The sequence below is a fragment of the Aspergillus pseudonomiae genome (assembly GCF_009193645.1).
Source record: "Aspergillus pseudonomiae strain CBS 119388 unplaced genomic scaffold BDV37scaffold_102, whole genome shotgun sequence".
NCBI lineage: Eukaryota > Fungi > Ascomycota > Eurotiomycetes > Eurotiales > Aspergillaceae > Aspergillus > Aspergillus pseudonomiae.
Window position 1 is genome coordinate 33,978 of NW_022476094.1, and position 24,594 is coordinate 58,571.

The following is a 24,594-nucleotide window of genomic DNA, read 5'->3' on the forward strand; positions in this document are numbered from 1 at the left end:
TTGTCCGAAAATTCCCTTGACCGCCTACCATATGCACTCTAGTTGGGGACTTGTTCTTCGGGAGGAGTGCTCCGCAGTCGGCCTCTTAACCCTAAAGTCCCCATATCGCTAGACTGGGTTTGGCGTATGGGAGGGTTTTAGGTCGTACCATATCCAGTACGAAAGAGAAACAAGTTAACGCCGTTTAAGTTCTTCCGAGTCCAGATGAACCACGGTACAGGCGGAGGGGAAAATTCAACACGACGAATAAGAATCGAAAGAGAAATGAGGCTGAGACGGACAGTCTCAGTATGACCGCGAGCCTCAATCAGCTACCCTGAGGCAAAGCTGAATCCTGATTCTGATTCTGAAAAAAAAGCCTATCTACTCAGCCAGCCCCGCTAGAGGTTCAGCCGAAGGTGAAAACGGTTTGATTGGATTCACCTTTGTTGACCTCGACGGAGAGCGACCGGTAGTGTCTGGCAGTAGGCCTTGATTCTCGGCCAGAACGTTGGGCGTGTCCGATATATTCAATCAGGATCCGCGGACCTTCCTCTGAGTTGAAACTATGCTCTCTAGCCTTACCATACTCCGTAGTAGTAGAAGATTGCATGTCATGTCAACCCTTACCCATGATGGCTTGAATATTGGCAAATCCCCACCCCATGCATTAGCGAACGCAAGGATCTGAACTCGGACCCCGAGATGATATTGTCCATGCAGTTCTGATCGAATGTATGGTAACTAAGCAGATGCATTGGGCACATCTATACCGGGTTAACAATTCTCCAAGAAAGGATCCGAAAAGCCTCGCAAAGCCCCGAGGATGTTCCTTCTCGACCTCAATCGCCATCCCTTGTCTCTGTTTACTTTTGCCTGTATCTTGATAGGTCCTCGAGTCCTCATACTCTTAGGTATGGAACACTGCCGTACCGCCAAGGCACTAAACTCTACTAGCGCTCTGTATTGGCCATTGCAAATGCAAATCAGTGTATATCAAGGAACCAGACCACAGGTTAACAGCACCCCCTAGCCATCAAGTGCTGAAAATCCGTTAGACTACCCAAGCCCCTATGAGGCTCCCTATGACAAGTCGCCAAAATCCTTTCACTTGACAAGCTAGGCGCTTGGACAACCATGCAGGAAATGATCTATGCTTAATCTAGACCCAGAACTTATGCTTGCTTTTGCTGGATTCTATACTCCGACACTACTCCTGGTTTTTGCCGCCCGTTAGACCTTCTTCTTCTTCTTTAGAATACACCTGATCGCAACTGAGGCTGTGCTTGTGAAACAGGGTATAGACTATTACATATAATTTTAATTTATAAACCATCGGACTGGTGTCCCTTGAGAACTCGGGGCGCTCGATCCATAGGATTGGCTGTACTACGGCGGCGTGAGTAAGTCTAGCTACATCCACATTCAGGGGACAAAAATGTACACTGCTTCGCGTACCCACTCGTCTGTTTGGCATACAACGAAGCCTTTTCTTTCTCATCTCTACTTCGTCGATATACATTGTTGTGTTCGTCTCTTTTGGGTTGATGACTAACCTTCTGGCCAGGGGTCACCTTCTCTGAAAGGTTAGCGTCAAACTTGGTCCATCCTCGGCATCAGCGTGATCACGAAGGATGAAGAGGGAAAATGACTTTGAATCTTCCTATCGCCTCCGCTTTTGCTTACTCCATGTTCATACTTGTTTATGAATCTATGAATACTACTCTTTAAACATCAGTCATTTTCGTGGGTGATTGGCTACATCGCAAATTGTTTTACACGAGTTGCGCAGACGAATATTATTTCTTACTTTTTTTCTTTTTTTTTTTCCCTTCGGTGCCCCTTCCCTACCCGTCGGAGCCACCGGACCCGCGACCCTGGATATTATTGTGAAGCTCACGCCACTCCTTTCCGATCACCCATTCCGTTTCTCAGGTGTGGTGTGATCTGTCCAACTGCATCTCTCGAATTTCCACGCTTATATCTCATCCCTCCTACTACAACGATTGGCATCCATAACTGGGCGTTTCCCGTTTGACAGCCATGCCTGGAAGGACTCTGCCAAAGTTTACCTCGGCTGAGGTCGAGTCTCACAATAATGCCAAATCTTGCTATGTGACTCTAGGATCAAAAGTGTACGACATTACCTCTTTTGTCGATGATCATCCTGGTGGCGGCGATTTGATCCTTGAGTATGCTGGAAAAGACGTCGAAGAAATTCTGCGCGATGCTGTCTCTCACGAACACTCGGAAGCAGCCTATGATATTCTGGAGGACAGTCTGATTGGTTTTATTGCCTCCGATTCGATTGGCAAAGGTACAAGCATAGATGGCGCTAAAGCAAATGGTGTCGGAGGAACATCGGGCCCAGTATATGCCGCAACTGGAATGTCCCGCGAAGAGGATCTGTCTGTTGAGACGGACTACTCCAAGGATTACCAGACGTATAAGTTCTTGGATCTCAACAAGCCTCTTCTTATGCAGCTCTGGAACGGTGGCTTCACCAAAGAGTTCTACTTGCAACAGATCCACCGTCCGCGCCATTACAAAGGAGGAGAATCGGCTCCTCTCTTTGGAAACTTCCTGGAGCCACTGAGCAAGACCGCATGGTACGTGGTTCCCATGATTTGGCTGCCACCTGTTACCTACGGTACCGTGCTCGGGTTTGCTGGGCTGAAGAATGTGTCTACTGCAGCTGCATATTGGACTGGTGGCCTTTTCCTGTGGACTTTGATCGAGTACATTATGCATAGATTCCTGTTCCATCTTGATCGGTATGGCTCCCAGCTCCTCTTCTAGTCCAGTGTTTTCCTGACCCAGGTTTGTCTAGATATCTTCCTGATAACCGGGTTGGCTTGACCCTCCATTTCCTGTTACACGGCATTCATCACTATCTTCCTATGGACAAATACCGACTTGTGATGCCACCAACGCTTTTTGTTATCCTTGCTACACCGTTTTGGAAGCTGGCGCATACTGTCTTCTTCTATAATTGGTACGCCGCCTTGACAGTATTTTGTGGCGGTGTATTCGGTTATATATGTTATGACTTGACCCATTATTTCCTCCATCATCGCAAGTGAGTCACATTCGAACGTCGGGTTTTGTAAAAGTGTTATTGACCATATTGTACTGCAGTCTTCCACTCTACTATAAGGGGCTCAAGAAGTACCACCTTCAACATCATTTTGCCGATTTCGATAATGGTTTCGGTGTCACCAGCCGATTTTGGGACCGTATCTTCGGTACTGAGCTTGAAACACCGGCACCTAAGGACGTGAAGACACAGTGAACATACTCACATAACACTTTGCATTCATCACAAATATCCTAAGTATGAAGTCATGCCGTGGATGATTGCGGGTTAGTCTTTTATTCATGTTTGTTTCTGAACCAATTGGATTTCGAAAGCTTAGTTTTTGTTCTATCCTACTCTACTTCATGTATAGTGAATTCGGTCAACTGCTATTGCAGGACCTTGATTCCTCCCATACGCATAGTATGATCATGGTCTTCGGCGAGGCCATTTTGTCAAATAGTGTTTATACGATTGTATATGATGATAACACCTAATATATAATTACATTTACCATCAGCAGCATGCTTACTGGAACATAAGATTGAGTAACCGTGCTTGTGGCGATATTTCCATGGTTCATTCAGAAAATTGTTCGGAGGCAATAAATGCCAAGATGCACCACGTGATATAGGCCGCTTTTCATTTCCACCCAACCTTGCCTGTTATCTCGTACCACTTCAATGACTCTTGACCCTCGATAACTAACCCCTTTTCTCTTGAAAGTTTGTCATATTCTACAACGATTAGATCTGTTACTGAGGAGCAGGGACGCTCTATCTGGAACTAGGCTGTGAAACAGAAGGGTTCGCTCAAGTCAAGCCTGATCTGCTGTCACCATCTAACCAAGTCAAAAGTGACCTTAATCCATCCCGCACGATCTTCCTTTTCTCCTTTCCATTCAGCTTCATCCAGGAGAGAGTTATCAACATATCGTCAATATGTCAGGTCTCGATGTCGAGGCTCTACTTGAGTCTACAGCCGCCGCAGCGCCACAAGATGCACGACAGTCTCAGGAACGCGATGACCGCTCCAAAGCCGATAGTAGTGACCGCCGGGACCGCGACCGCTCACGAGACAAGGATCGTAGACGCCGGGACCGCAGCCGGGACCGACGCCGTGACGCCGATGGAGATGAAGACATGAAGAGCCCGAGAAGCGAACATGGCAGTGCTAACGGAAGCCATAGAAGCAGAAAGAGGAGCAGGAGCCGCGAGAGTGATCGCCGTCGATCTCGACGTGAACGCGGTGACGACTACCGATCTGGTGGTGACTATTACCGCGGAGGCGGGCGGGCCCGCACTCGATCTCGATCCCCTAATGATGACCGTTATTACCGCCCTTCGGGCCGTTCCCGTCGGGATGAGAGGGAGGATGACCGACGCCCTCGCCGTGAGCGAGAGACACGCAGACGTAGCCCCAGTCGCGAAAGAACCCCAGAGCTCAACGAGGATGAGCGCGATAGACGCACCATTTTTGTACAGCAGCTTGCGGCACGTCTGAGAACAAAGGAACTGATTGCTTTCTTCGAGAAAGTTGGACCGGTTAAAGAAGCTCAGATTGTCAAGGATCGCGTTAGTGGTCGGTCTAAAGGGTGAGTGTTCGATTTCCCATTGGGTATGTCGGTGACCTAACAATTGTTTAGTGTCGGTTATGTCGAATTTAAGAACGAAGATTCCGTTGCTCCTGCTATTCAGCTTACAGGACAGAAGCTTCTAGGAATTCCAATTATCGCACAGTTAACTGAAGCGGAGAAGAATCGTCAGGCTCGCAACCCGGATGCCAGCAGTGGCAATAATCACGCAGCTCCATTTCACAGGTTGTACGTGGGTAACATCCATTTCAGCATCACTGAAAATGACCTCCAGAATGTTTTTGAGCCGTTTGGCGAGCTCGAGTTTGTCCAGCTTCAAAAGGATGAAACCGGTAGAAGCAGAGGTTATGGTTTTGTCCAGTAAGTGTCAGCCCTTGCTTCTTTTGTGATGCTATTGTTGTTAACCGGTGTCTTCTAGGTTCCGTGATCCCAATCAAGCTCGGGAGGCACTAGAAAAGATGAACGGGTTTGACCTTGCTGGTCGAGCAATCCGCGTTGGCCTTGGCAACGATAAGTTCACCCCTGACTCGAGTGCTCAACGATTGCAGAGCCAAGGTGCAAACCAACAGAATTTCCAGGGCTCTTCGTTCTCGGGCCATGGAGGCCGTGGTATCCAGGCCGGTGGTACTAGCAACTTCGACCGTGCTGGCGGCCGGGATTCTGAAAAAGGGGCCGGTGCTAGTGCTTTAGATGATACGGATGTTGCTGGTGTAAACTTCAACAACTATAGTAGGGACGCATTGATGAGGAAACTCGCGAGAACAGATGAACCCTCAGAGTCGTCCGCCGACGATAAGCAAAAGGTGCTTCGGCCTAAAACAGAAACCAAGCCATTGCCTGTCAATGTCAACATGGCGAGTCGGTGTGTTATGCTTCGTAATATGTTTGATCCTGGCGAGTAAGTCTACCCCTATAAAACTCTTTGCAAGCCATGGACATTAACCCTTTCTACAGGGAAGAAGGTGAAAGCTGGATTAAAGAGCTAGAGGATGACGTCCGCGCTGAGTGCGAAGAAAAATATGGCCATGTTGTTCACATTGCACTAGATCCTAACTCACAAGGCGATATCTACCTGAAGTTCGACCGCGTCCAGGGTGGTGAAAACGCCATCAAAGGCCTGAATGGACGATTTTTCGGCGGCAAACAGATCACTGCGCAACCCGTTGTCGACGCTGTTTACAGCAGTTTGTTCTCTCGAACCAAGGCGATCTAGTGCTCAACTCGTCAATGCCTACGAAAGCTTACATCTTAGTAGGTATTTCCATCTAATAGCGTGATATATTAGGTGCGATTCTTTGTGACGGAACCACCGTCTTAACTCCGAACCATTGAAACTTGCTTCGACATGGTGCTTGGCTTTGATGACACTACCCCTGGTAGGTGCCATTTTTTGACATATTGCTTTTTATGGGCCAGAAGGCTTGTTGTGCAATGATTTGTTTATAGGTATTTGTACAGTGCATTAGCGCAATGAAACCTTTGTAGTTTTCCGGTATCTAGGTCTTCTCATTCAGCGAGACTCCCCCAAGTATGCACTTTGACATGTGCCCTTAAATCAGCTAAGTATGGGATGAAATGCTTTGGATATCGGCCGGTCTCTGCCAGTATTTATGCCATAGCAACCCTCTGTTCGCCACGAGGTCTATGCTTGACCCAAAAGACACTGCTTCTTGGCTCCCCATCACCTGCATGATGAAGTCTTTAGGCATTCGATGTCGACCTTGTTTTCACGCCCAAAGCGCGTAGTCAGGGAAGTATTTATCATGAATCCGCCGAGCATAATCCACCACCGCCGGGTATCCCCGAACAACTTTCTGCGTATCCGGCGCCCTACACCAAACGTAACAGCATCAGCAACGCATCACAAGTCATAGCAACATAGAATTCAGAGAAAGAAAGAAATGAACATACGCATAACAGACCAACCCAGAAACAATAAACCCAAAAAGCGTCGCATCAGCCTCAGTCGGTTCCTCACCACCCGAAACCCAGAACGGACCCTGTCCTCCATGTCGCGATCTCGCCTCGACAAGCGCACCATTGATCCGCTCCCAGATCTCCCCCCTCAAGGACCCGATCTCCTCCGTCGAGAAGAGCATCGTCCCCTGACCAGTCAGAGTACGCGTGACTTTCCTGTAGACCAGAAGACCCACCACGACCCGGACAGGCCAGGGCAATGCAGCCAGAATGACATCCCGCATGGTATAGTAGTTCAGCACCCATTTTTCGTGTGCCTGGTTCGCAGAATCAGTACACAATGCCATATCTCCCGCATGTTCAACTCATTAAAAAAGATATTCATCATCGATCGTTGGTGAATCCCATCCAGAACAAGCAATGATACATAAATAGATACGTACGTTATACCAATACAACTTATCCTCCAATAATGCCATCAGCCCCATATCCAGGAGCTTCTGCGACCCCGAGAGCTTCGCATTGAAATCCTTCGTTAAGCCCTTCTCGATAAATGTCTTCGTGATCATGGTCGAATCGCCCAGAACGACCGGCGGAGCTGGTGTGCTTCCATCTTCGTAAAGGGTCTCGGCCGGGATGGAGATGTAGGGCACTTTGCCTCGGGGTGCGTTGCGTAATGAGCCTGTTTCCACGCGGTAGGGTATACCGGCGAAGCGCAGACGGGCTTCCAGTTTGGTTACGAATGGGGACCAGCTGTAGGTTCCTGTGCCTGGGAGGCCGCGGTAGAGGGTTAGGGGTGCTGGGTCTGAGGTTGAGGGCATTTTGGTTGTTGGGGTGTGTGGTGTGGGTGTTGGGTTTCTTGTTTTTTTATCCCTTCTGGAGGAGATGGAGTATTAGGGTTGTGTATATATATACTTCGTGTTGTCGGGCTTGGGTCGGGTTTTGCGGCTTGTTCAAAGCCGATATGGCTTGGGGGCTATACTCTGATTGAAGGCGTCGTGTTGCAAACCATGACGTGGCTGTCAGCACTAGTCCGATCCTCATAGCCTCTTCCTTGCGCCTTGATCTGCTCCATTTTAGGCTGCATTAGGTTGAGACGGACACAAATCAACATGGCGATGTATTGTGAATGTGGGATATATATATGTACAGTGTGACCAGTCAAAGTTCATCAAAGTAAAAGAAGTAGTAATAAGAACAATATGTACATATCCTCAAGTTAGCATTAAGTTCGTCCTCACGGTCATCGCCGTGACCGACGTGGATCAGTCGCTTCTTGTCGGCGCCATTCTCGAGATTCCTTCGTTCCCATGCTTCCCAAACCGCCCTCAAGTCGTCGTTCCCAACCGCCTAGTCGGACGACAAGGCAGGTAGCATTGTCTCCCTCCTTGGTCACTTCGTTCGCAAAGTTGACCACATCCCGAGACCCCTGCTCGGGAGTCCTGGCCTCCTTGACGATGTCAACGACTTCTTGGTCACCGAGCGTTCCACTGATGCCATCCGACATGAGGACCAAAAATGAGTACTCCGCAGGTGCCATCTCAATCCTTCGGAGCTCTGGCTCGGCTGATACGCCAATCCGTTTCGACTGAACATCACCAAAGGCTCGCGTGTTGGCCAATCCGCTCATGCGCTCTTCTCCAAATGAGTCAGTCACGAAGGTAGTGGCATATCGTCGTAAGCGACTCGCCTCAATCGGTGACGACGGATGATGGTTGGAAGTCAGCGGGATGGCTTCGCCTGTCTCTGTAGAGCATAATAGTATCCGTGTGTCGCCGACATGAGACACCAACAGACTAGATGGGCTAGACGGATGCCAGAAAGGGGTCGGCGTTGGGGTAGATATGAGTGCGACGCTAGCCGTGCTACCTCCCTTGAATCGTCTTACTCCCCCAATATTTAGAGACGGTGTACGATCACGGCCGTAGAGGATATTGTCCTGGTATAGAGGATGACCCACATTCTCCAATTCATCGCTTTGTTTCGCCGCTTGTGCCGACACAAATTCCAGATCGGCACAGAGGAAGGCGTATTCGAGGACCTCTTCGATGGTAACACCTTCAGGTAGGTCGGACAGTGCCTTTGGCTCTCCGCGGGCACCTCTTCCAATATGTGAGAAGTGAGGAGGCACAAATCTCTTGAAGTACCCTCCGACTATGGTTCGCCAATCTCGGACGAGTTGTTTTTCTAGTTCCCCGATTCGGTGCGAGTTGCCGTCTTGCAGAATCGGCAAATCCCCAGTAGACGGATCTGTGTCCTTGGAATAATGGCCATCCCGGTTTTTCTTCAGACTGGACTGGAGCTCGAACATCGCTGCCGAATCCTGTATGTACTCATGAAGAGTGTGCTGTAGAAACGTGCTACATTCGTTCCCCCCGTGGCCGTCGAATATTGAGAAATAGAAAACCTGTGGATCGCCACTAGCAGTCTCCGCCCCTTGACTCTCGCGGGGTGCAGGGGATCCATTGGCACCCGATCGTTTGATCGTCAGGGACGCAGGGGGACGCTTCGCAAAGGCAGGGATGTCGATCACGCCAGCTTGATATGTATCTTCATTCTCCGGGCGAGTTCCGCGGGAAGTAGAGGCGCCGAAGTGGTGTTTCGCGCTGCGAAGAGGGATGCGGACGACAGTCGTCTCCCGGGCGACGAGCGGCTGGAAGGAGGCTGGGGGGTGAGATGACTCTCCAGTATGAGGAACGGAGGCGGAGCGAGGAAGTTTGTAGAAAGGGTTGACTGGTGCCCGGGGATCTGGGTGAAGAGAGGAAGATGGTAAGTGCGTAACAAAGTAGTCGTGAAATTCAGGCTTCTTGGTTGCCCGGTTGTCGTTAGTCACAGCATTCGCGGGATTCGACGTGTATAAACGCTTTGGTAGAATCAGAGAAACTACGAGGCATATGTGAGTTAGTCAACATTCGTCGGAGCCCACGAGTGAGCCAGATGTAGCGACACGATCGCCAGCATGGACATCTCGGAGATAAGCCCTAGAGATGTTTGTGCAAGGGTTAAGGTATACATACTGCGACGATCAGCCAGAGTCCGGACCTGGACTGTGACCCGCTTCGCCGGAGTTAGATTCATGAGAGTCGAGGCATTGACAAATTGAAGATATGGGGAAAAAGTGAGTTCACGCCGGAGAGTAGGGAGTATGTAAAAACGCTGAGAAGGACTTTATCGGGAAACTGTGGGGATTGATGATTTTGCGGCCCGAGCGCAGTTGCGACGGAGAAATGCAACGGCAATTTCCTAGTTTCCTAGATACAATCCTTCTTATCTGCCTTATCGACCATGCTCTGAACTTCCCCTGTGGAGAAGTCTTACTTCTCAACCTCTCTGAAGCTATAAAGGGTCGGATCAGCAGCAATGGGTGGCATGTTATTATGATTTTGCCTCTGATACTTTCCAAAACGTCCTCCCGGATCCCTGAAATGCCCTCATGGACTCCACCATAACGCCATCGCGCTGGTCAACAACCAATCCCCCCATCCTGAACTGCAACTATTGACATCATCACAACGCTGAAAGCCTAAACTGCTTTGTTCAATTCTAAGCCATTGCCATCTTCAAGCCCTGTAATACTCCGTTTTCTCCCATTTCCATGCAGCACAAGATAAGGTGAAAATAAAACACAAAAAACAAAAAAACAAAAAATGGCAAAGTCACGGACGGCAATAGACGGGAGTTCACTTCACGTTCCCAACTGAGCCGGCACTCACTTCGCATGCATCTCATTGAGAAGCTGAGTATAGCGTCTTGGGGGAGGACGTAACAGTACCTTCGCGAGGCCTACCAGCCTGACGTCAGCAGGGCTCGTGGAATGATCATGGATCCTAATGGTTGGGGTGACGCCCAGACGAACAAGAGTGTGGTCCTTCTTCAGTCTCTGAGCGTCCCCACCCATAAATTGATCACAATTCACCATTGTACTGGGCTCGAAAATGTCGTTCACCGCAGGAAACTTGAAGCTATATTCGAAGGGTAACGAATATAGATCCACTGCGAGTGCCTGGGCCTCGGTTACAATGTCCTGAAGATCCATCCAGACCACCTGATATTGGCTCAAGGGGTCATGAGTAAGGGGACCTATGAGCGGCCACAACTTTCCCATATAAGTGTGGATGTTGTGTTGATTAAGTTCGGAAAACCTCGGCTTCTTTACCACAGCCTGGATGTGGTGTGCGATCGTGATGAGCAGCGAATGGCGGACCACCGCAGGGGTATCTATATCATATGATCAGTCTGTGCAAAGAGGAGCTAATGGCTACTCAACATACCTATGGTTAAGTGTTCCTGTAGCTGTTTGATTTCCTTGTCCATGTGAGCGTCGAACCCTTTGACGACTGTCGGCTGCAAGATATTGTGAACGAGGTAGAAGTTAATTCCTTTCGCAACCACGCAGAGCCGAGTGCATGGATTTCCTAGCAACGTTGACGCATGGATCTTATCCGAGATACTCATGACATATTCCTTAACCCGCGGGTTCAAGTGGCTGTCAAATTGAACACTAGGCAAGTTGGTATACATGTGGCCAAACGTCAGTGTTCTTGACAAGAGGCTTTGAAGTCTGGTCGAGATCACCCGAATGACTGTTTCAGTATCGAATGAAGAGCCTGGAGAACAAATACTCATCGGAAAACTACTCCTCTTGCGGCTAAGTGACGTCTTGGAGCTCTCTTCCAGACTCTTACGTTTGTCCTGTAGAGTGCCAGGAGACATGTCAAACGCAGGAGGAAGGGGAGTGAGGACACTTGGGAAGCAAGGGCTGGCTGATGAGGGAGTGCTTGAACGTGGAGACCTTACGGTAGGGCGCTGTTGAGTGGGAGTGAGAGGAAATATTGGCATGGGGATAGTGGACTGCCGAATGCGACTCCTCTTGGGGTCTGCAATGGCTTTGCTCTGGTTGCTGATTGTGATCTTCTGTTTCTGGACCAAGTGGTGCAGCTCAATAATTTCGACACGCTGTCTGCTGATCGTCTCAATATCCTGTGCACTGTATTCCCGGCAGCGGTTGAGGGCCGCTTCAACTTCTTCCAGCCTCTCCTGAGTTGCTTTTATGCGGGTCTGGAGCTGTTGAATCACATCTGCATAGGTCAGTCCTTGCAGGCTACTCAAATCAGGAGTATAATCGAGTTTTTCGATGGCCATCTGAGCTGAAGTCCGCCAGATCTCAAAAGCACAGCAGCAGCTATATGGAAAACAGATCGCGACTGAGGGTATTTGGCTTGGATTAGTTCTGGAACCATGAGATAAACTAATTAAGGATCTCAGGACAAGAATAAACATAGACCAAGAGAGAGAATATCTTAATATAACACAGAAGACAATGCCTATATCAATACTTGTAAGCAACATTATCGGAATAATCAAAGCAATACAAACAAGACTAGATTCTGTTGTATGGGACACGAAGTGGGGCCTCAACACAAAACCATGGAGCTATACTCTATGAATGGATTCACTGTGTCATTACAAGCAGCTCACCGGCTAAGAGTAACAAAGAGAATGGTTTTCTAAATAGGTGTTCCCTGACTCAGGCTCAGCCTAGAGCCACAAACGGGCAAGTTTTCGTTTGTTCCAGTTTCTAATGCTTTGGCGGCCTTCAGCAAACAGGCAAAATATCCGGTGGTAGACAGTACAGATTACATCTTCCACGTTGCCACTGCCAGCTCTTAGTAGAATATAGTTCACAGAATGCTTAGCTACTCTGGGGGATGACCGCATTGGGAGAACGCTGCTCCTTTTCCTTTGGAACCCGAAAGCTTTGACCCACGAACCAATTCCGAGACTCCCGTTCGCAAAGCCCTCCCTTAACTAACTACTGGTTAACTAACTAACTACGACCGCCAACTTACTTAATACCAGCGCTGAGCAAAACTGTGGACAAGCTAACTTTTTTTTTTACCTGTTCAGTATTGAAGGGTGACTATCCTCCGTTCATAGACCTGGTCGCAATCCATCTATAAGATAGTTTATCCATCCATCATTGCAGAGCGTAAGTACCGCACAAGTGAACTACGTCCATCGTCGGTGGCTTATCAACCTTATCGCGCCAAAACGACACACATGGCCAATTTGGAAATCTTTCCCCGGAAATCTCCTGATCAACTAACACTTCGACCTCGATCTGATAGACTGCCAATATCTCCCACGAGCTTTCCTCCGCATTGCCGCATTCGCCTCAATCGCTAAATCCTCTGGCTCTATTCCGTTCCCCGCTCGGCGTCGAGACGCGTTGTCAAACTTGCGTTGATTAGGTACGTGTTGCAGAGTTCTCCTCTCCATAACCATGTCGCCATTGTACCTCTCTTCCTACAGGGGTGCTTACAACATGCATGGCTTTGACTAACGCATGGCTCCTCTGTATCATTTACAGATTGTTGTATACTTCCAACCCACGAACACCGCGTATCGTCGGCTTCCTCCTTAATAGACACCGGTTGTCACTTCCGTTCAACCTTCGCGCCACCGTGGTTTTCTAGCTTCAGTGCTTCCGAAACCCGTGTAAGACTACTTATCGCTGGGGATCGCCCCGTTGGCAAATTCGTCACAGTGTACAGCGAATCAACAATGGCTGCCCGCACAAGAAGACAACAGGCGGCTTTGGCCGCTCAGTCGGATAGCAATGAGTCGCCGGCTGGCAATGGCACAGTGGAAAATTCACCAAAGAAGACCAGAACTTCGGGCAAGAAGGAAGTGAAGGAGAATGTATATTTGTTTGCCCCTAACCTTATTGGTAAGGAGCTTCTTCCCGTCTCGTCAAACTTGCACGATGTTGCGAACGGACGCTTACCGGTGGCGTGGGATTAGGATATTTACGGGTGGTTTTGACAATGGCTTCGTTGTACTACATGCCGCTGCATCCACGAACGTGCTCCCTTCTTTATAGCGTGTCTTGCTTGCTGGATGCTTTAGACGGATATGCAGCCCGCTACTTCAACCAGTCCACCACCTTCGGCGCGGTTCTGGATATGGTGACGGACCGCTGCACAACTGCGTGTTTACTGGTGTTTCTGAGCTCGGCGTGGCCTCGCTGGTCTATTGTCTTTCAGAGTCTGATTGCCTTGGATATGGCCAGCCATTACATGCACATGTATGCTACCCTCAGCATGGGCGGGTCTGGCCAAAGTCACAAGAAGATCGATTCTAGCAGGAGCTGGATCTTGTATCAATACTACAACAGCAGAGTGAGCTACACCGAGCCATATGAGTAGTCACATAAAACTGATCATGTCTACAGACTGTTCTCTTCATCTGCTGTGCTCTGAACGAGCTTTTCTTCATTGGCCTATACCTTCTTTCGTTCTCGTCTCCTATTCTGTCTCCATCCCTTCTCCAACCCGTTTCAGGCTCTGGGTCCGACGCTGCACATCCGGTCTCGACTCACTCGTTCGCCAGCCCATGGAGCGCTGGCGCACTCGAGATGGCCAGGGCCAACAAGATTGACAGCACCTGGCCTTGGATTATCACCGGAATCTCGGCACCCGTGATGGCTCTAAAGCAGATCATCAACGTGGTACAGCTTGTCAAGGCTAGCAACTGGCTGGTTGAAGGTGACATTGCCAACCGCAAGGCACAGCGAGCTAAGAAAAACTAGGCCTCCAGCGCAGTTGTCGGGTGCCTGGCAGCCAGTGAAATCACGGCTCTTTCTCACATAATCTTGGAGATGTTGCTACCGCCTGGGCCTGATTCACATCACTACACTTCTTGCATGGCTTTGGTGCCTGGTTATTTTTTTGGGGCTAAGCAAAGCTGCCCCGGTTCTCTGTCTCTTCTTCTCCTTTATCACCTGGTTCCCTTTCTATGATGCCTTTTGCGGAAGATATGTTTCAGTTGGGAGGAATTTATGGATTTATAGGTCTGTGCAGACCATTGCGGGCCCGACCCTTTTCGAATGACTTATACTTGCTTCGACTGTTGTCTTTATTACGGACTACCTATTTGCACTCCCCTTTTTTCTTTCGCTTTTCATCTTTCATTTCTTTCTGCCTCTTTATAAACTTCATTGTCTCTGTTTTCATTTCTCTCAGATTGTCTCTGACATGTTTTAAAGATTTTAATCTGGTACTGTGTATTAGTGGACATACAATTGCTTTCTATAAATGGTAACAGTGATCAGGAAATAATAATAATTAAAAACAAAGACACAGCCCTTAGTAATTAGCTTGTTCCTACTAGTGTTGCAGTTGCATGAGGCGGCGGTTAATCACGGGGACGTCCGACTGCGGCTCCGGTGTCGGCGCGCGGGGTGACTCGAGATCCACCCCTCATGGCCATATAACTCTCGGTGCTTTCTATCGTTGAGCTTGGTTTCCCGTCCGTGTTATAGTTCATTGTACTCAGGCAGCTGCTTCATCATGTCTTCTTTCAATATCGTTGTCTTTGGCGGAGACCACTGCGGTCCGGAGGTGAGCCACTGAATATCATGTACACTTCCTTCTCAGTGTCCGTTTACTGACCATCATTTATAGGTCACCGCAGAGGCCATTAAGGTAAGCATTTCGACTATACAATTAGACCTCTCGAGGACTTGAAGAAAAATGGCCCAGCATATACTAACACTGGAATTTGTTGATGTTTAGGTCCTCCGTACCGTTGAGAAGAACCGTGATGTCACTTTCAACCTTCAGGACCACTTGCTGGGTGGAGTATGTTCGCACTTTTGGTCCTCTAGGATACCCTCTGGTATTAGCATATGGCTTACTGAATATCATAGGCATCAATTGATGCCACAGGATCTCCCTTGACCGACGAAGCCTTGAACGCAGCTAAGAACGCCGATGCCGTTCTCTTGGGTGCCATCGGTGGACCGGTATGGCACACTTCAAACAATACATCTACGGCCCAAACAAGATAACCTAATGTGAGATTAGAAATGGGGGACTGGCGCCGTCCGCCCCGAACAAGGTATCCTGAAGCTCCGTAAAGAAATGGGCACCTTTGGCAACCTGCGCCCTTGCAACTTCGCCGCACCCTCCCTCGTCGAGAGTTCTCCCCTCCGCGCCGACGTCTGCCGTGGTGTTAACTTCAACATCATCCGTGAACTGACTGGCGGTATCTACTTCGGTGAGCGCAAGGAAGACGACGGCAGCGGATACGCAATGGACACGGAGCCATACTCGCGCGCTGAGATCGAGCGCATCATCCGTCTGGCCGCCCACCTTGCCCTGCAGCACGACCCCCCTCTTCCTGTGTGGAGTTTAGACAAGGCCAACGTCCTGGCTACTAGCCGTTTGTGGCGTAAGGTTGTCACTGAGGTTATGGCCAAGGAGTTCCCCCAGTTGAAGATCGAGCACCAACTGATCGACTCCGCCGCTATGATCATGGTCAAGAACCCCCGCCAGCTGAACGGTATCGTTGTTACCAGCAACCTGTTCGGTGACATCATCAGTGATGAGGCTAGCGTTATTCCTGGATCTCTGGGTTTGCTTCCCAGTGCTAGCTTGAGCGGCATCCCTGATGGAAAGAGCAAGGTTAACGGTATCTATGAGCCTATTCACGGTATGTCTTAGGCCCCCGCATTGCTTTCATACCTTGGGTATATACTGACGTGGAGAAAGGCTCTGCTCCTGACATTGCTGGAAAGGGCATTGTCAACCCTGTCGCCGCTATTCTCTCCGTCGCTATGATGATGCAGTACTCTTTCGGTCTGTTTGCCGAAGCCCGCGCCATTGAGCAGGCTGTCAGCAACGTTATCGAGTCTGGTGTCCGCACTGGCGACATCGGCGGTAAGGCCACCACCGCCGAGGTTGGTGATGCTGTTGCTGCCGAATTGGAGAAGCTTTTGAAGTAAACGAGGCCAAATAATAGGAGATGGAGGAATGAATGGGGAAAAGTACAACTGTAGGCTACATGCCCAATGAGATATGACCTTCTGGATAAGTTATATAGATGACAAATATTTGAATTAATTCGCTTCTGATTCCCAGACCCTCGATGTTCCATAAAAATGATTCGTATAACGTATAATGCTGAGTTTATTAATGTCCTCCAATGCACCATGGAACCGATACAACGATAGATGGGTATCTAAACAACCGGAACTCCGAATCCTAACCTAGCCTTGATGCTCCTCATGCCCATGATTCATACCTATATATGAGGCCACCACCCACAAAACACCAGGGCCTGCAAAAGTCCACCGCAGCAATGCGCTTCTCATCCTCTACCGAATGACAGGCTCCCCCATCCAATCTGGCTCTTCTAAAGCAGCAGCCTTGTCCGGGTCCGCATCCCCATGAATACTACCACGCCCATCCATCCCATCGTCCGCCGCGCCACGAAGCGACTTCCGCATACTATGCCGCCGAATCCGCCCATCAGCAGAAGCAGACGGCGCATTGCCAATCCGCCGACGCTCGTCATCCCGCGCGAAGACCTGGAACCCGCGCACATGGGTATCTTTCCCATTCTGATGATTCTCCATCACACGCATCTGGATCACCATCGCCTTCAGCACACTTCCCGCGTACGGATCATCCTCGTCGTCTTCGACGGCCGTCTCCTCATCATCGTCTTCATACGCCGCCAGGTTGAACTCCGCCGGGTTCTCCGTATCCGAAAACATGTAGTCCGGCCACGCAGAGGACTTCCCCGTCCCGCCTTTCCGCGCCCGATTCCGCCGCTTCTTCCGCACCCAGCCGCCGTCCCGTCCGCCCACGCCTTCTAACGGTACGTCAACCCACCCGCACGGCGTCTCGTCTTCCCATGTCGCAAACTCGACGAGATCGTTCCCGCCCATACCGGCTAGAAACGTCATCTTCGTGGGTGTGTAACTCTCGTCCAGGTCAAAGTCGAGGTACACGCGGATTTTAACCACGGCGACGAGCTTGAAGAAGTGCAGGGTGAGGGTGTGTGGCTGGGGGCCGTCGGATTGCCAGTACTGTGTCGGCGATGGGTGTCGCAGGGCTGAAACGCCGCAGCCGGGTTTGTGGGTCGAGACAGTCCATGAGGCGAGAGAGGAGATTTCGCGGAGGTTGCTCGGGAGCGGGGATGGTGATCTTGCTGTGTGGGAGGTGTTAGCTATTCGTTATTTTTTTTATTGTGTATGGCTGTAGTGCGTTGCTCTGCTGTAGATTTGGGATGGGGATTCCGGTAGTGGGGGGTTTGAGTCGTATGGGCTTTACCTCGATCGTGCATGACCTCGTCGTCGTCCTCGTCTATAACCTCGAGGTCATCCTCGACCATCCCGTCCATGTCTTCTTCGGAGAGCTGGGCTTCGTGGTCTGCGTTCTCTTGCGAGTTGAAGTCGTCGTGCTCATCTTCGTCTTCGAATTGACTGTCGTCTTCTTCCCCGTCGTCTTCCATCATCTGCGGGCGTGGACGTCCTGCGACTCCTCGGCCAAATAGGGAGAAGAGAGCCGCCTGCGCGGCGGCGGCTGGATGGGCTGGTTCGACCGGCTGGATGGGTCCCGATGAAGGATGGAGCTGGGGAATGCCTTGCGACGGTGGTGTCTGGAATTGAGATTGTGCCGCTGCATGTTGGCCCAGTCGTGATCTACTTGGACGTGGTTGAGTGGACTCGGAGGGGGATTCTTCTGGAGCAGTGGGGTGCCGGCGGAGGAGATGGTGATGGCGAGGCATTGTGCGGTGGGATCCTTGGGGTTGTATGGAGGTAGTTGGTGAAATTTATGTTCGGGGTCTCATTGCTTTGTTTAATCGAGGAATGTAGCTGTATTTCGTGTAATGGAATCTTTGATAAGCTTCATCTTTCGCGTCGCTGCTCCGCGTTATCACGTGCCATCCAGTTCATAGTATAAAGGACGAAAGTAAAAAAAAAAAAGTACATGACCCATGCATGGTCTCTAAATTCAATGCTTTTTTTCGTAGGGTGCGCATCCTGTTGAAATCGCGCTGTCTATGCTATATAGCTAAATGTTTGAAGAGTGGTATGATACAGAAACAACCAAAAATTACAGAAAGAAAGTCGCCCCATTAATAAGATGTATAACTCCTGGTTAGACTGGGTATGATACCTCAAGTGGTGTATAGCCCAGTATTTCACTTTTCGGTGTCCACATACCCTAGCTTCTCACCGACCTTGATGCGTTGGCCCATCTCGATGGTCCAGTTCCACCCGCCCTCGCGTTTGCCTTCTTGATATCCCACGTCGAACGACTTACGGGTGCCCATTGGTGCCTCAAAGACCAGGACAATCGTACTGCCTAGCTGAAATCCTCCCATCTCCTCCCCCCTCTGGAGAGGATGGCCTTTGAGAGTCCTGCTGGCGTGAAGGTAGGTTGCCTCAACGAAACCGGGATACTGCTCGCCTCGCTTGGCAGCAAGAGCTGCCGCCATATCTGCGGCGGTGTCTGTGGTGAGGCTGTTTGTGCGCAGCTCGGAGTCAAAGTTCACCTTGATAGAGCCCACATTGGTAGCACCAACGGGGGTATAACTGAAGAAACCCCAGCGCCAACGTCCCAGGAGGACAACCCGCTCGTTGAGAGTGAAGAGTCCGGGAAGGTGACGCTGCAGGTATGGCGAGACAGAATACAGTTCACCCGCGAAGTGTCGGCGGCTCTCGACCACCCAGGGCACGGGGGAATGGAAACGGTGGTAATCGCCAGGTGCGAGGTAGATCACGACGTAGTAAAGTGCGTTATTCGACTTGGGTTTCGGCGCATACCATGGAGCACCGTCACCGCGAGCCAGATCAGCCTTGACTTCTGCTTCTGCAGCAGCCTTTGATCCTGTTGAAGCGTCCAATGACGCTGAGCGCTGCCTTGCACCACCCTGGTCACCGGCGAAGAGAGTTGGTAGCGTGTAGGGAATGCCGTTCATTCTGGCAAATTCCTCATCGGCTGCCATGTCAGCTGCATCTTTCTGCGAAGGTTCTGTCGAGTGATCCGTGAACTTCTTGGAGTGGTCAGCATGTGAAGGTGTAGCTGCCCCCAAAAGTGCATCCAAGCTGTATGTTACCCCCTTGACCTGTTCTACCTCGCCACGTTCGATCAGACCGAACTGAAGGATACGGCCATCCGAAGGCGAGATAACCGCATGGGTGTCGGGATCTAAGGGCCGGGCACCAGGCTTCAGTCTGCGATAGAAGAAGGCTGCCAGGTTCGGGTAGGTGCGGAGATCCTGCTGTTCTACTTCATCCAAGTTGACACCAAAAACCCATGAATAGAGTTTAAATCCAGGCGCGCGAAGGAAAACTGGAAGCTCAAGCTCATTAAAGCGGCCCCATAGTCGGGAGATTGCCTTTAGTGGCAGGGTCGACATGATCTGAACCTGCCATGGCCCGCTTGGCTTGATCCTATGCCGTGGAGGGGGGTTTATAATCTCATCTTCCGCTTCTCGTTCTCTGCGTTCCTGCTCGGCTCTTTGCGACTTGTAAAAATGGAGGATACCCAGGAGACCAATGCCGAGTCCTACTGGGATCGGATACCATTCCACCTTAGTGTTTCGGAGCGCAAATCGTAGTCGGGATCCGAAGCCCTTCGGTGCTGGGCTCTCCTGGTTGTTTTGGTTTTGATATTGTTTCCATGATTTCGAAAATTGTCTAGCACCGGCTTTACGTCCTGTAGACGTCCTCAGGGCCACCATCTTCACCAATCCAGCATTCTCCCCGAGACGGGAGTCTCCAAAGTTCCGGCGAAGCACAGAACGGCTGGTAAGATACAATGTCATAATGCTGATTACTCCATAATTAACGCCCCTGGTGGGGAGTAGTAGCCGCTAGCTCGAAAACACTGAAGTTCTTAGACGTCAGTGAGCAACAGAAGGAGGCCGAGGTCTTTCCCCCCTCAAATCTCGTGCTTTTGCATCATGCTGCAGATCATTCTCACCGCCCGGCAGAATGGGCCGTCACAGAAACCGTTGCAGCGGCATCGCGCTTCGGCGCTTTCTCCTTCGCTTCTGCAGCGCAGAAACATGTTCTGAACCTGTTCTCTTATATTTGTTTTTCTTCGGCGTGGTTGCTATTACCAGGATAACCTATATGTGCCAGTCATCCATGGTGGAGGCTCTATAATTACGTGCTGACTCCTGCCCGTCCGCGGAAAAGGCCACCATTGTGACTCGGGCCACCTTTATATGCACCGTATCAGGGGACTATACCAAGTCGACAGTCAGCTAGCTCCGTTGTCAATCTCACCTCTTCCGCATAACTTCCTCTTGAATAATATCCCATCTTCTAGATTTGTCTAATACCAATTTAAATCTTCGGGGATTCTCGAGCCCGACCTTGCGCTTGTAAGCGCGTGAGCAATTACTTCATGTTCTGATCTCATCTACATTGTGACCAAGACTATACGAAGATGACGTCCAGTTCTGCCCCATCAGACAATTCAATGTCGAATTCAAACGCGACCAGTGGAACACAAGGGTTTACTCTGCACGTGCTGTGCCCGTCGCTTCCGCCTCCTAATCGCTTTACGTTCAATGATCTGGTACCTTCCATCACTATCGCTGGCCTCAAGGCGCGAATATCCCAATCGATCCCCAATAGGCCATCTCCGGAGACTCAAAGACTAATATATCGTGGAAAACCCATCTCAAATGATGATTGGACTTTGCAAAAGGTGTTAGAGCCTGCAGATGTGAGTATCGCAATGACCTTTGTTTTGGTTGGCGTGTCCGCGGGTAGTTGTTTAACTAGACATGTCTATTAGGGCGCTGAATATTCCATGCATCTTGTTCTTCCACCAGCTCCTCTACCACCTTATGTGGCGACTTCCCCCGGACCTTCGCCATCACCACAGTACCAAGCACCCGCCGGCATGCCTTCACCAGATCATCTTTTTGCACCCAGCCGATCTGCTCCGCCATACCCAACGCAACATGGGCAAGAGGTGAGGTACCGAGGATCAATGGGTCCTAGTGAAGCAGATATTGGGCTAGCTCTGCGACGTAATATTGAAACCATCCGCCGCCAAATCGAACTGCGGGAGCGAGGGGGCTCGCCCTTATCAGATCAGCAAGGAACCGAACATACCCAACAATTTCCCTGGCAGCGTATGACGCCATTACAATCTTCAACGACTACGTCAACGTCAACATCAACAATGTCATCGCATCCGTCAGACCTCAATGCTAGTTTATCTCAGGATACTAGACTCCGTCTGCACATACTACGGCCGCAAATTGCGTTATGCGAAGACCAACTCAATCGAGGCATCGCGCCCCCTATGGACCAAGTGATTCGCATTCGGTCACAATTGTTCGATATTCTCGATGATCAGTATAGAAATCCTTTGTCTGAACGCGACGGCTCTATAGAAGCCTTGCTCACTCGGGTCTTCAACATCTACACTCGCGCAGATCAGCTCCGCGTAAGCCAGTCTAGGGCTACTGCATCCATGCAGCACAATACACCCGATAGCCCTGGGAGTAATGGTCATGAACAGGCCTCCCTATATCTTCTTTCATCGCCAAGTGGATACCAGGCTCTGGTTACCTCTCCTGGCGCGGTGAGGTCAATCGAATCGTCGCTAAGCGCATTTCGCTCGACGCATGCGTCACAGGCAATATCTACCCACGCCACAGGCCATCCACCTCAGGCGCATCCCAATCCGAACGCTGCCATCATGGAGAATGCCGTCCGTCAAGCAGTCCTTAATCAAAGACTGGGCAATAACGAGGCAGGAGGGTTCGCTCGGAGCATACGACGCATTTGGTTGTTTGTTCGGCTGTACTTCTTTTGCTATATGTTCAGCGAACCCGGCACTTGGTCGCGGGTCCTGTTGGTGACCTTGGCTGTCATTGTATCTCTCCTGTCGGAAACCAGTGTCCCGCGCCAATTATACGGGCTGATTGTGTCTCCAATTCAACGACACCTTGAAGGACTGATACATTTTACCACCGACGAACACGTACCGCCGCGTCCTCAGGGCACAGATACCACGGGTAGCTCGGGAAATGCACATCAGCCCGGAGATAACCGAGCTGCCACCCCAGCGGGAACGCGCCATAGCCTTCGAAGAGTAGAGCGATCTTTGGCACTATTTATCGCTAGTCTGGTACCGGGAGTTGGGGAGAGGCATGTCGAGGTGCGCAATGCAGCCGAGGCCGCTCGAACTGCGGAGCGCGCACGAGAAGAAGAAGAAGAGGGACGCCGTAGACAGGAGGAGGCTAGCAACGGCGAAGGGGTGACTGAGCAGGAGCAGCAGGATCATGAAGAAAACCCAACTTCCCGCCCAGAGTCGTCTGTAACCAACCCCGCCACTGAAGACGGACATCATACCTCAATACCCCGTGGAGATGAGCAAGATGCAAGGTGATCACTCCCATCGCTTCATCTACCCATTCCCATTATCTGTTGCGTTAGTGTTGTACATAGCTGGCGTCAAAGTAGCGTTGGAATTAGCGTAGATCCTTACGGACGGATTTAAAACATGGTGATATGAACCTTCTTGCAATTAGACACGCTCGAGAATCTATGTTCTGGTATATTGTCTATTATGTGTATTCATTAGTCCCCTTTAACTGGGCCTACAACATGCACGGGAAGGCCACTAATCATCGATTAAGGTCGGGATCACAGTTTCGTGCCTGTCCTCTCTGCGGACGTATCTTGACTCGACGTAGGCAAAGCTGAAGAAGGAGCCATGGGACCGGTATCAAATGACTCTTCCCCGTTGAAGTGCCTGGAATGGGAAATAGTGTTAGTATGACCAATCGAACCCCTGAGGAAACAAGACAGTGGATCAACTTACCACCCCCTCTCAGCGCCTGCGCTCAAAAAGCTACAGTCCCCATTTAGAACACAGTCCCATCCCCCACTGACTCCCTTCCCCCCTCGCCAAACGGGCACAACCGTCCCAGGTCGAATAACTCTCGTTCCTAACGCCAGCTCCCGCTGTTCTGCGCTGCTATCGCCAGCGCTGGGCGTCATCCCCCTCCGAACAAACGTACTTAGACCCGCTGTAAACACATTAAAGTCCTCTTCGTCAGCGTCCTCCGGCATGTTTCCTGTCAAAACCCGTCCCATAGCAATCAACGGAGCCGCATGCGCACAAATCAGAATCGCCTTACTGGTGCGTTCGGACGGCGGCTGGGATGCTTCCAAGGCATTGATTTCAGCATCAACATCCGCAATGATCCCCGCTAGTGCCGTAGCTACCCTGTCGTGAAGCTGGGCGATCGTTTCACCGCGGGTAGAGGGCGCGAGATGCGGGTTGTAGTTGGCTTCCGGGTTCGAGGCAAGGAGTGTTGGGAAATGGGTCTTGAGAGTAGCAGGAGATGGAGCGGAAGGGTGGTCAAAGAAAGAGGTTGGACCGAACCACTCTCTATCAACATACATTAGTTTTGACCAGCAGTTGAGGCTAACAGCAGTTAAGATCAATTACCCGACTCCGTTTTCGATCCTCACATCCAGGTCCGCATTCCGGTCTATACCTGTTTCGCTAGAGGGTGCGGAATTATGTCTCTCTTTCAGGGCCTCGACAGATGGTTGAATCGTCTGCAGACACCGGTAGAATGGGCTCGAATATATCCGGAAGGGTTTCGGTGAGAACTCGGGGCTGACTAGGTGCTCTGCCAGCTCGAGCGATTGGCGCACACCGTGTGAGGTTAGGGTTGGGTCTGCGGGATTGCCGGTAGGTGTTGGAAATTGAGACTTGTATTCGCCTGTCTTATAGTCGATTGTCCAATTTAGACGATGCTGTTGTTTGGTCTTGCTTAGTTCTTTGTGTTGTTTGGTGGAGGGGTAGAGATGGAGGAATACCTACGCCATGTCGGGTGAGATATATGGTGTCTAGGGGCATTGTGAAATGGTGTACGATCAATGCTGCAGGTGCAATATCTTTGGAGAAACTTCTTCAATGAAACTAGTATATGGTAGAAATGTATGTACAAGCAAATGAGGGTTGCGGGGAAGAGATAAGAGGCAGAGAATGCGGAGGCAAAATACCTCGGCTTAGATTGAGCAAATGACGCTAGCACGAATAGGGAATAGAATCAACAACCCAGCCCTAACAACCCAGGCCCTCAGCATGAACTGTCACAGATCCGATGTTGACTCTGCAGGATGGCTGTGCAGTATACCTTGCGTCTTGTGCATTGACATCTCGGCAGCCGAATGCCACTGATGGAC

General features: G+C 50.4%; 11 protein-coding genes across 11 annotated transcripts; 5 read left to right on the forward strand and 6 right to left on the reverse strand.

Moving 5' to 3' along the window:
- The first annotated feature begins 1,493 nt into the window (after positions 1-1,493).
- Positions 1,494-3,771, forward strand: BDV37DRAFT_261347 (fatty acid alpha-hydroxylase). The gene is made up of 3 exons (XM_032083310.1): positions 1,494-2,753; positions 2,810-3,058; positions 3,118-3,771. Exons 1-3 carry the CDS (start codon positions 2,023-2,025, stop codon positions 3,269-3,271), a joined length of 1,134 nt encoding a protein of 377 aa, XP_031936488.1. The 5' UTR covers positions 1,494-2,022; the 3' UTR covers positions 3,272-3,771.
- On the forward strand, positions 3,750-6,043 carry BDV37DRAFT_10261 (putative RNA splicing factor (Pad-1)). Its single transcript, XM_032078209.1, has 5 exons — positions 3,750-3,861; positions 3,913-4,649; positions 4,701-5,009; positions 5,068-5,547; positions 5,604-6,043. The coding sequence occupies exons 2-5, from the start codon at positions 3,997-3,999 to the stop codon at positions 5,860-5,862; spliced, it is 1,701 nt and encodes a 566-aa protein (XP_031936489.1). The 5' UTR covers positions 3,750-3,861; positions 3,913-3,996; the 3' UTR covers positions 5,863-6,043.
- Positions 6,044-6,376: 333 nt separating this feature from the next.
- On the reverse strand, positions 6,377-7,387 carry BDV37DRAFT_275484 (glutathione S-transferase family protein; the record flags this gene model as incomplete). Its single annotated transcript, XM_032085401.1, has 3 exons — positions 6,377-6,479; positions 6,561-6,883; positions 7,010-7,387. 3 exons carry the CDS (start codon positions 7,385-7,387, stop codon positions 6,377-6,379), a joined length of 804 nt encoding a protein of 267 aa, XP_031936490.1.
- A 325-nt stretch (positions 7,388-7,712) lies between these two features.
- On the reverse strand, positions 7,713-9,678 carry BDV37DRAFT_261363 (PP2C family serine/threonine-protein phosphatase). The gene is made up of 2 exons (XM_032083311.1): positions 9,584-9,678; positions 7,713-9,449 (listed from the first exon to the last, which is right to left on the reverse strand). The coding sequence occupies exons 1-2, from the start codon at positions 9,642-9,644 to the stop codon at positions 7,810-7,812; spliced, it is 1,701 nt and encodes a 566-aa protein (XP_031936491.1). The 5' UTR covers positions 9,645-9,678; the 3' UTR covers positions 7,713-7,809.
- A 597-nt stretch (positions 9,679-10,275) lies between these two features.
- On the reverse strand, positions 10,276-11,708 carry BDV37DRAFT_287822 (uncharacterized protein; the record flags this gene model as incomplete). Its single annotated transcript, XM_032088166.1, has 2 exons — positions 10,276-10,784; positions 10,838-11,708. The coding sequence occupies 2 exons, from the start codon at positions 11,706-11,708 to the stop codon at positions 10,276-10,278; spliced, it is 1,380 nt and encodes a 459-aa protein (XP_031936492.1).
- Positions 11,709-12,764: 1,056 nt separating this feature from the next.
- BDV37DRAFT_10345 (CDP-diacylglycerol--inositol 3-phosphatidyltransferase) lies at positions 12,765-14,260 on the forward strand. Its single transcript, XM_032078225.1, has 4 exons — positions 12,765-12,817; positions 12,937-13,296; positions 13,371-13,747; positions 13,801-14,260. Exons 2-4 carry the CDS (start codon positions 13,131-13,133, stop codon positions 14,155-14,157), a joined length of 900 nt encoding a protein of 299 aa, XP_031936493.1. The 5' UTR covers positions 12,765-12,817; positions 12,937-13,130; the 3' UTR covers positions 14,158-14,260.
- A 635-nt stretch (positions 14,261-14,895) lies between these two features.
- On the forward strand, positions 14,896-16,482 carry leu2A (3-isopropylmalate dehydrogenase LEU2). The gene is made up of 6 exons (XM_032083312.1): positions 14,896-14,968; positions 15,032-15,052; positions 15,143-15,208; positions 15,277-15,372; positions 15,434-16,061; positions 16,121-16,482. The coding sequence occupies exons 1-6, from the start codon at positions 14,918-14,920 to the stop codon at positions 16,351-16,353; spliced, it is 1,095 nt and encodes a 364-aa protein (XP_031936494.1). The 5' UTR covers positions 14,896-14,917; the 3' UTR covers positions 16,354-16,482.
- Positions 16,483-16,490: 8 nt separating this feature from the next.
- On the reverse strand, positions 16,491-18,158 carry BDV37DRAFT_261372 (anaphase promoting complex subunit DOC1). Its single transcript, XM_032083313.1, has 2 exons — positions 17,687-18,158; positions 16,491-17,564 (listed from the first exon to the last, which is right to left on the reverse strand). The coding sequence occupies exons 1-2, from the start codon at positions 18,141-18,143 to the stop codon at positions 16,726-16,728; spliced, it is 1,296 nt and encodes a 431-aa protein (XP_031936495.1). The 5' UTR covers positions 18,144-18,158; the 3' UTR covers positions 16,491-16,725.
- Positions 18,159-18,346: 188 nt separating this feature from the next.
- Positions 18,347-20,298, reverse strand: BDV37DRAFT_261373 (phosphatidylserine decarboxylase 1). The gene has a single exon (XM_032083314.1). It carries the CDS (start codon positions 20,187-20,189, stop codon positions 18,561-18,563), a length of 1,629 nt encoding a protein of 542 aa, XP_031936496.1. The 5' UTR covers positions 20,190-20,298; the 3' UTR covers positions 18,347-18,560.
- Positions 20,299-20,675: 377 nt separating this feature from the next.
- Positions 20,676-22,996, forward strand: BDV37DRAFT_10385 (uncharacterized protein). The gene is made up of 2 exons (XM_032078233.1): positions 20,676-21,100; positions 21,173-22,996. The coding sequence occupies exons 1-2, from the start codon at positions 20,819-20,821 to the stop codon at positions 22,778-22,780; spliced, it is 1,890 nt and encodes a 629-aa protein (XP_031936497.1). The 5' UTR covers positions 20,676-20,818; the 3' UTR covers positions 22,781-22,996.
- Positions 22,997-23,037: 41 nt separating this feature from the next.
- On the reverse strand, positions 23,038-24,265 carry BDV37DRAFT_275491 (phosphoglycerate mutase family protein; the record flags this gene model as incomplete). The annotated part of the gene is made up of 4 exons (XM_032085402.1): positions 23,038-23,185; positions 23,216-23,788; positions 23,849-24,162; positions 24,230-24,265. 4 exons carry the CDS (start codon positions 24,263-24,265, stop codon positions 23,038-23,040), a joined length of 1,071 nt encoding a protein of 356 aa, XP_031936498.1.
- Between the last annotated feature and the right edge of the window lie 329 nt (positions 24,266-24,594).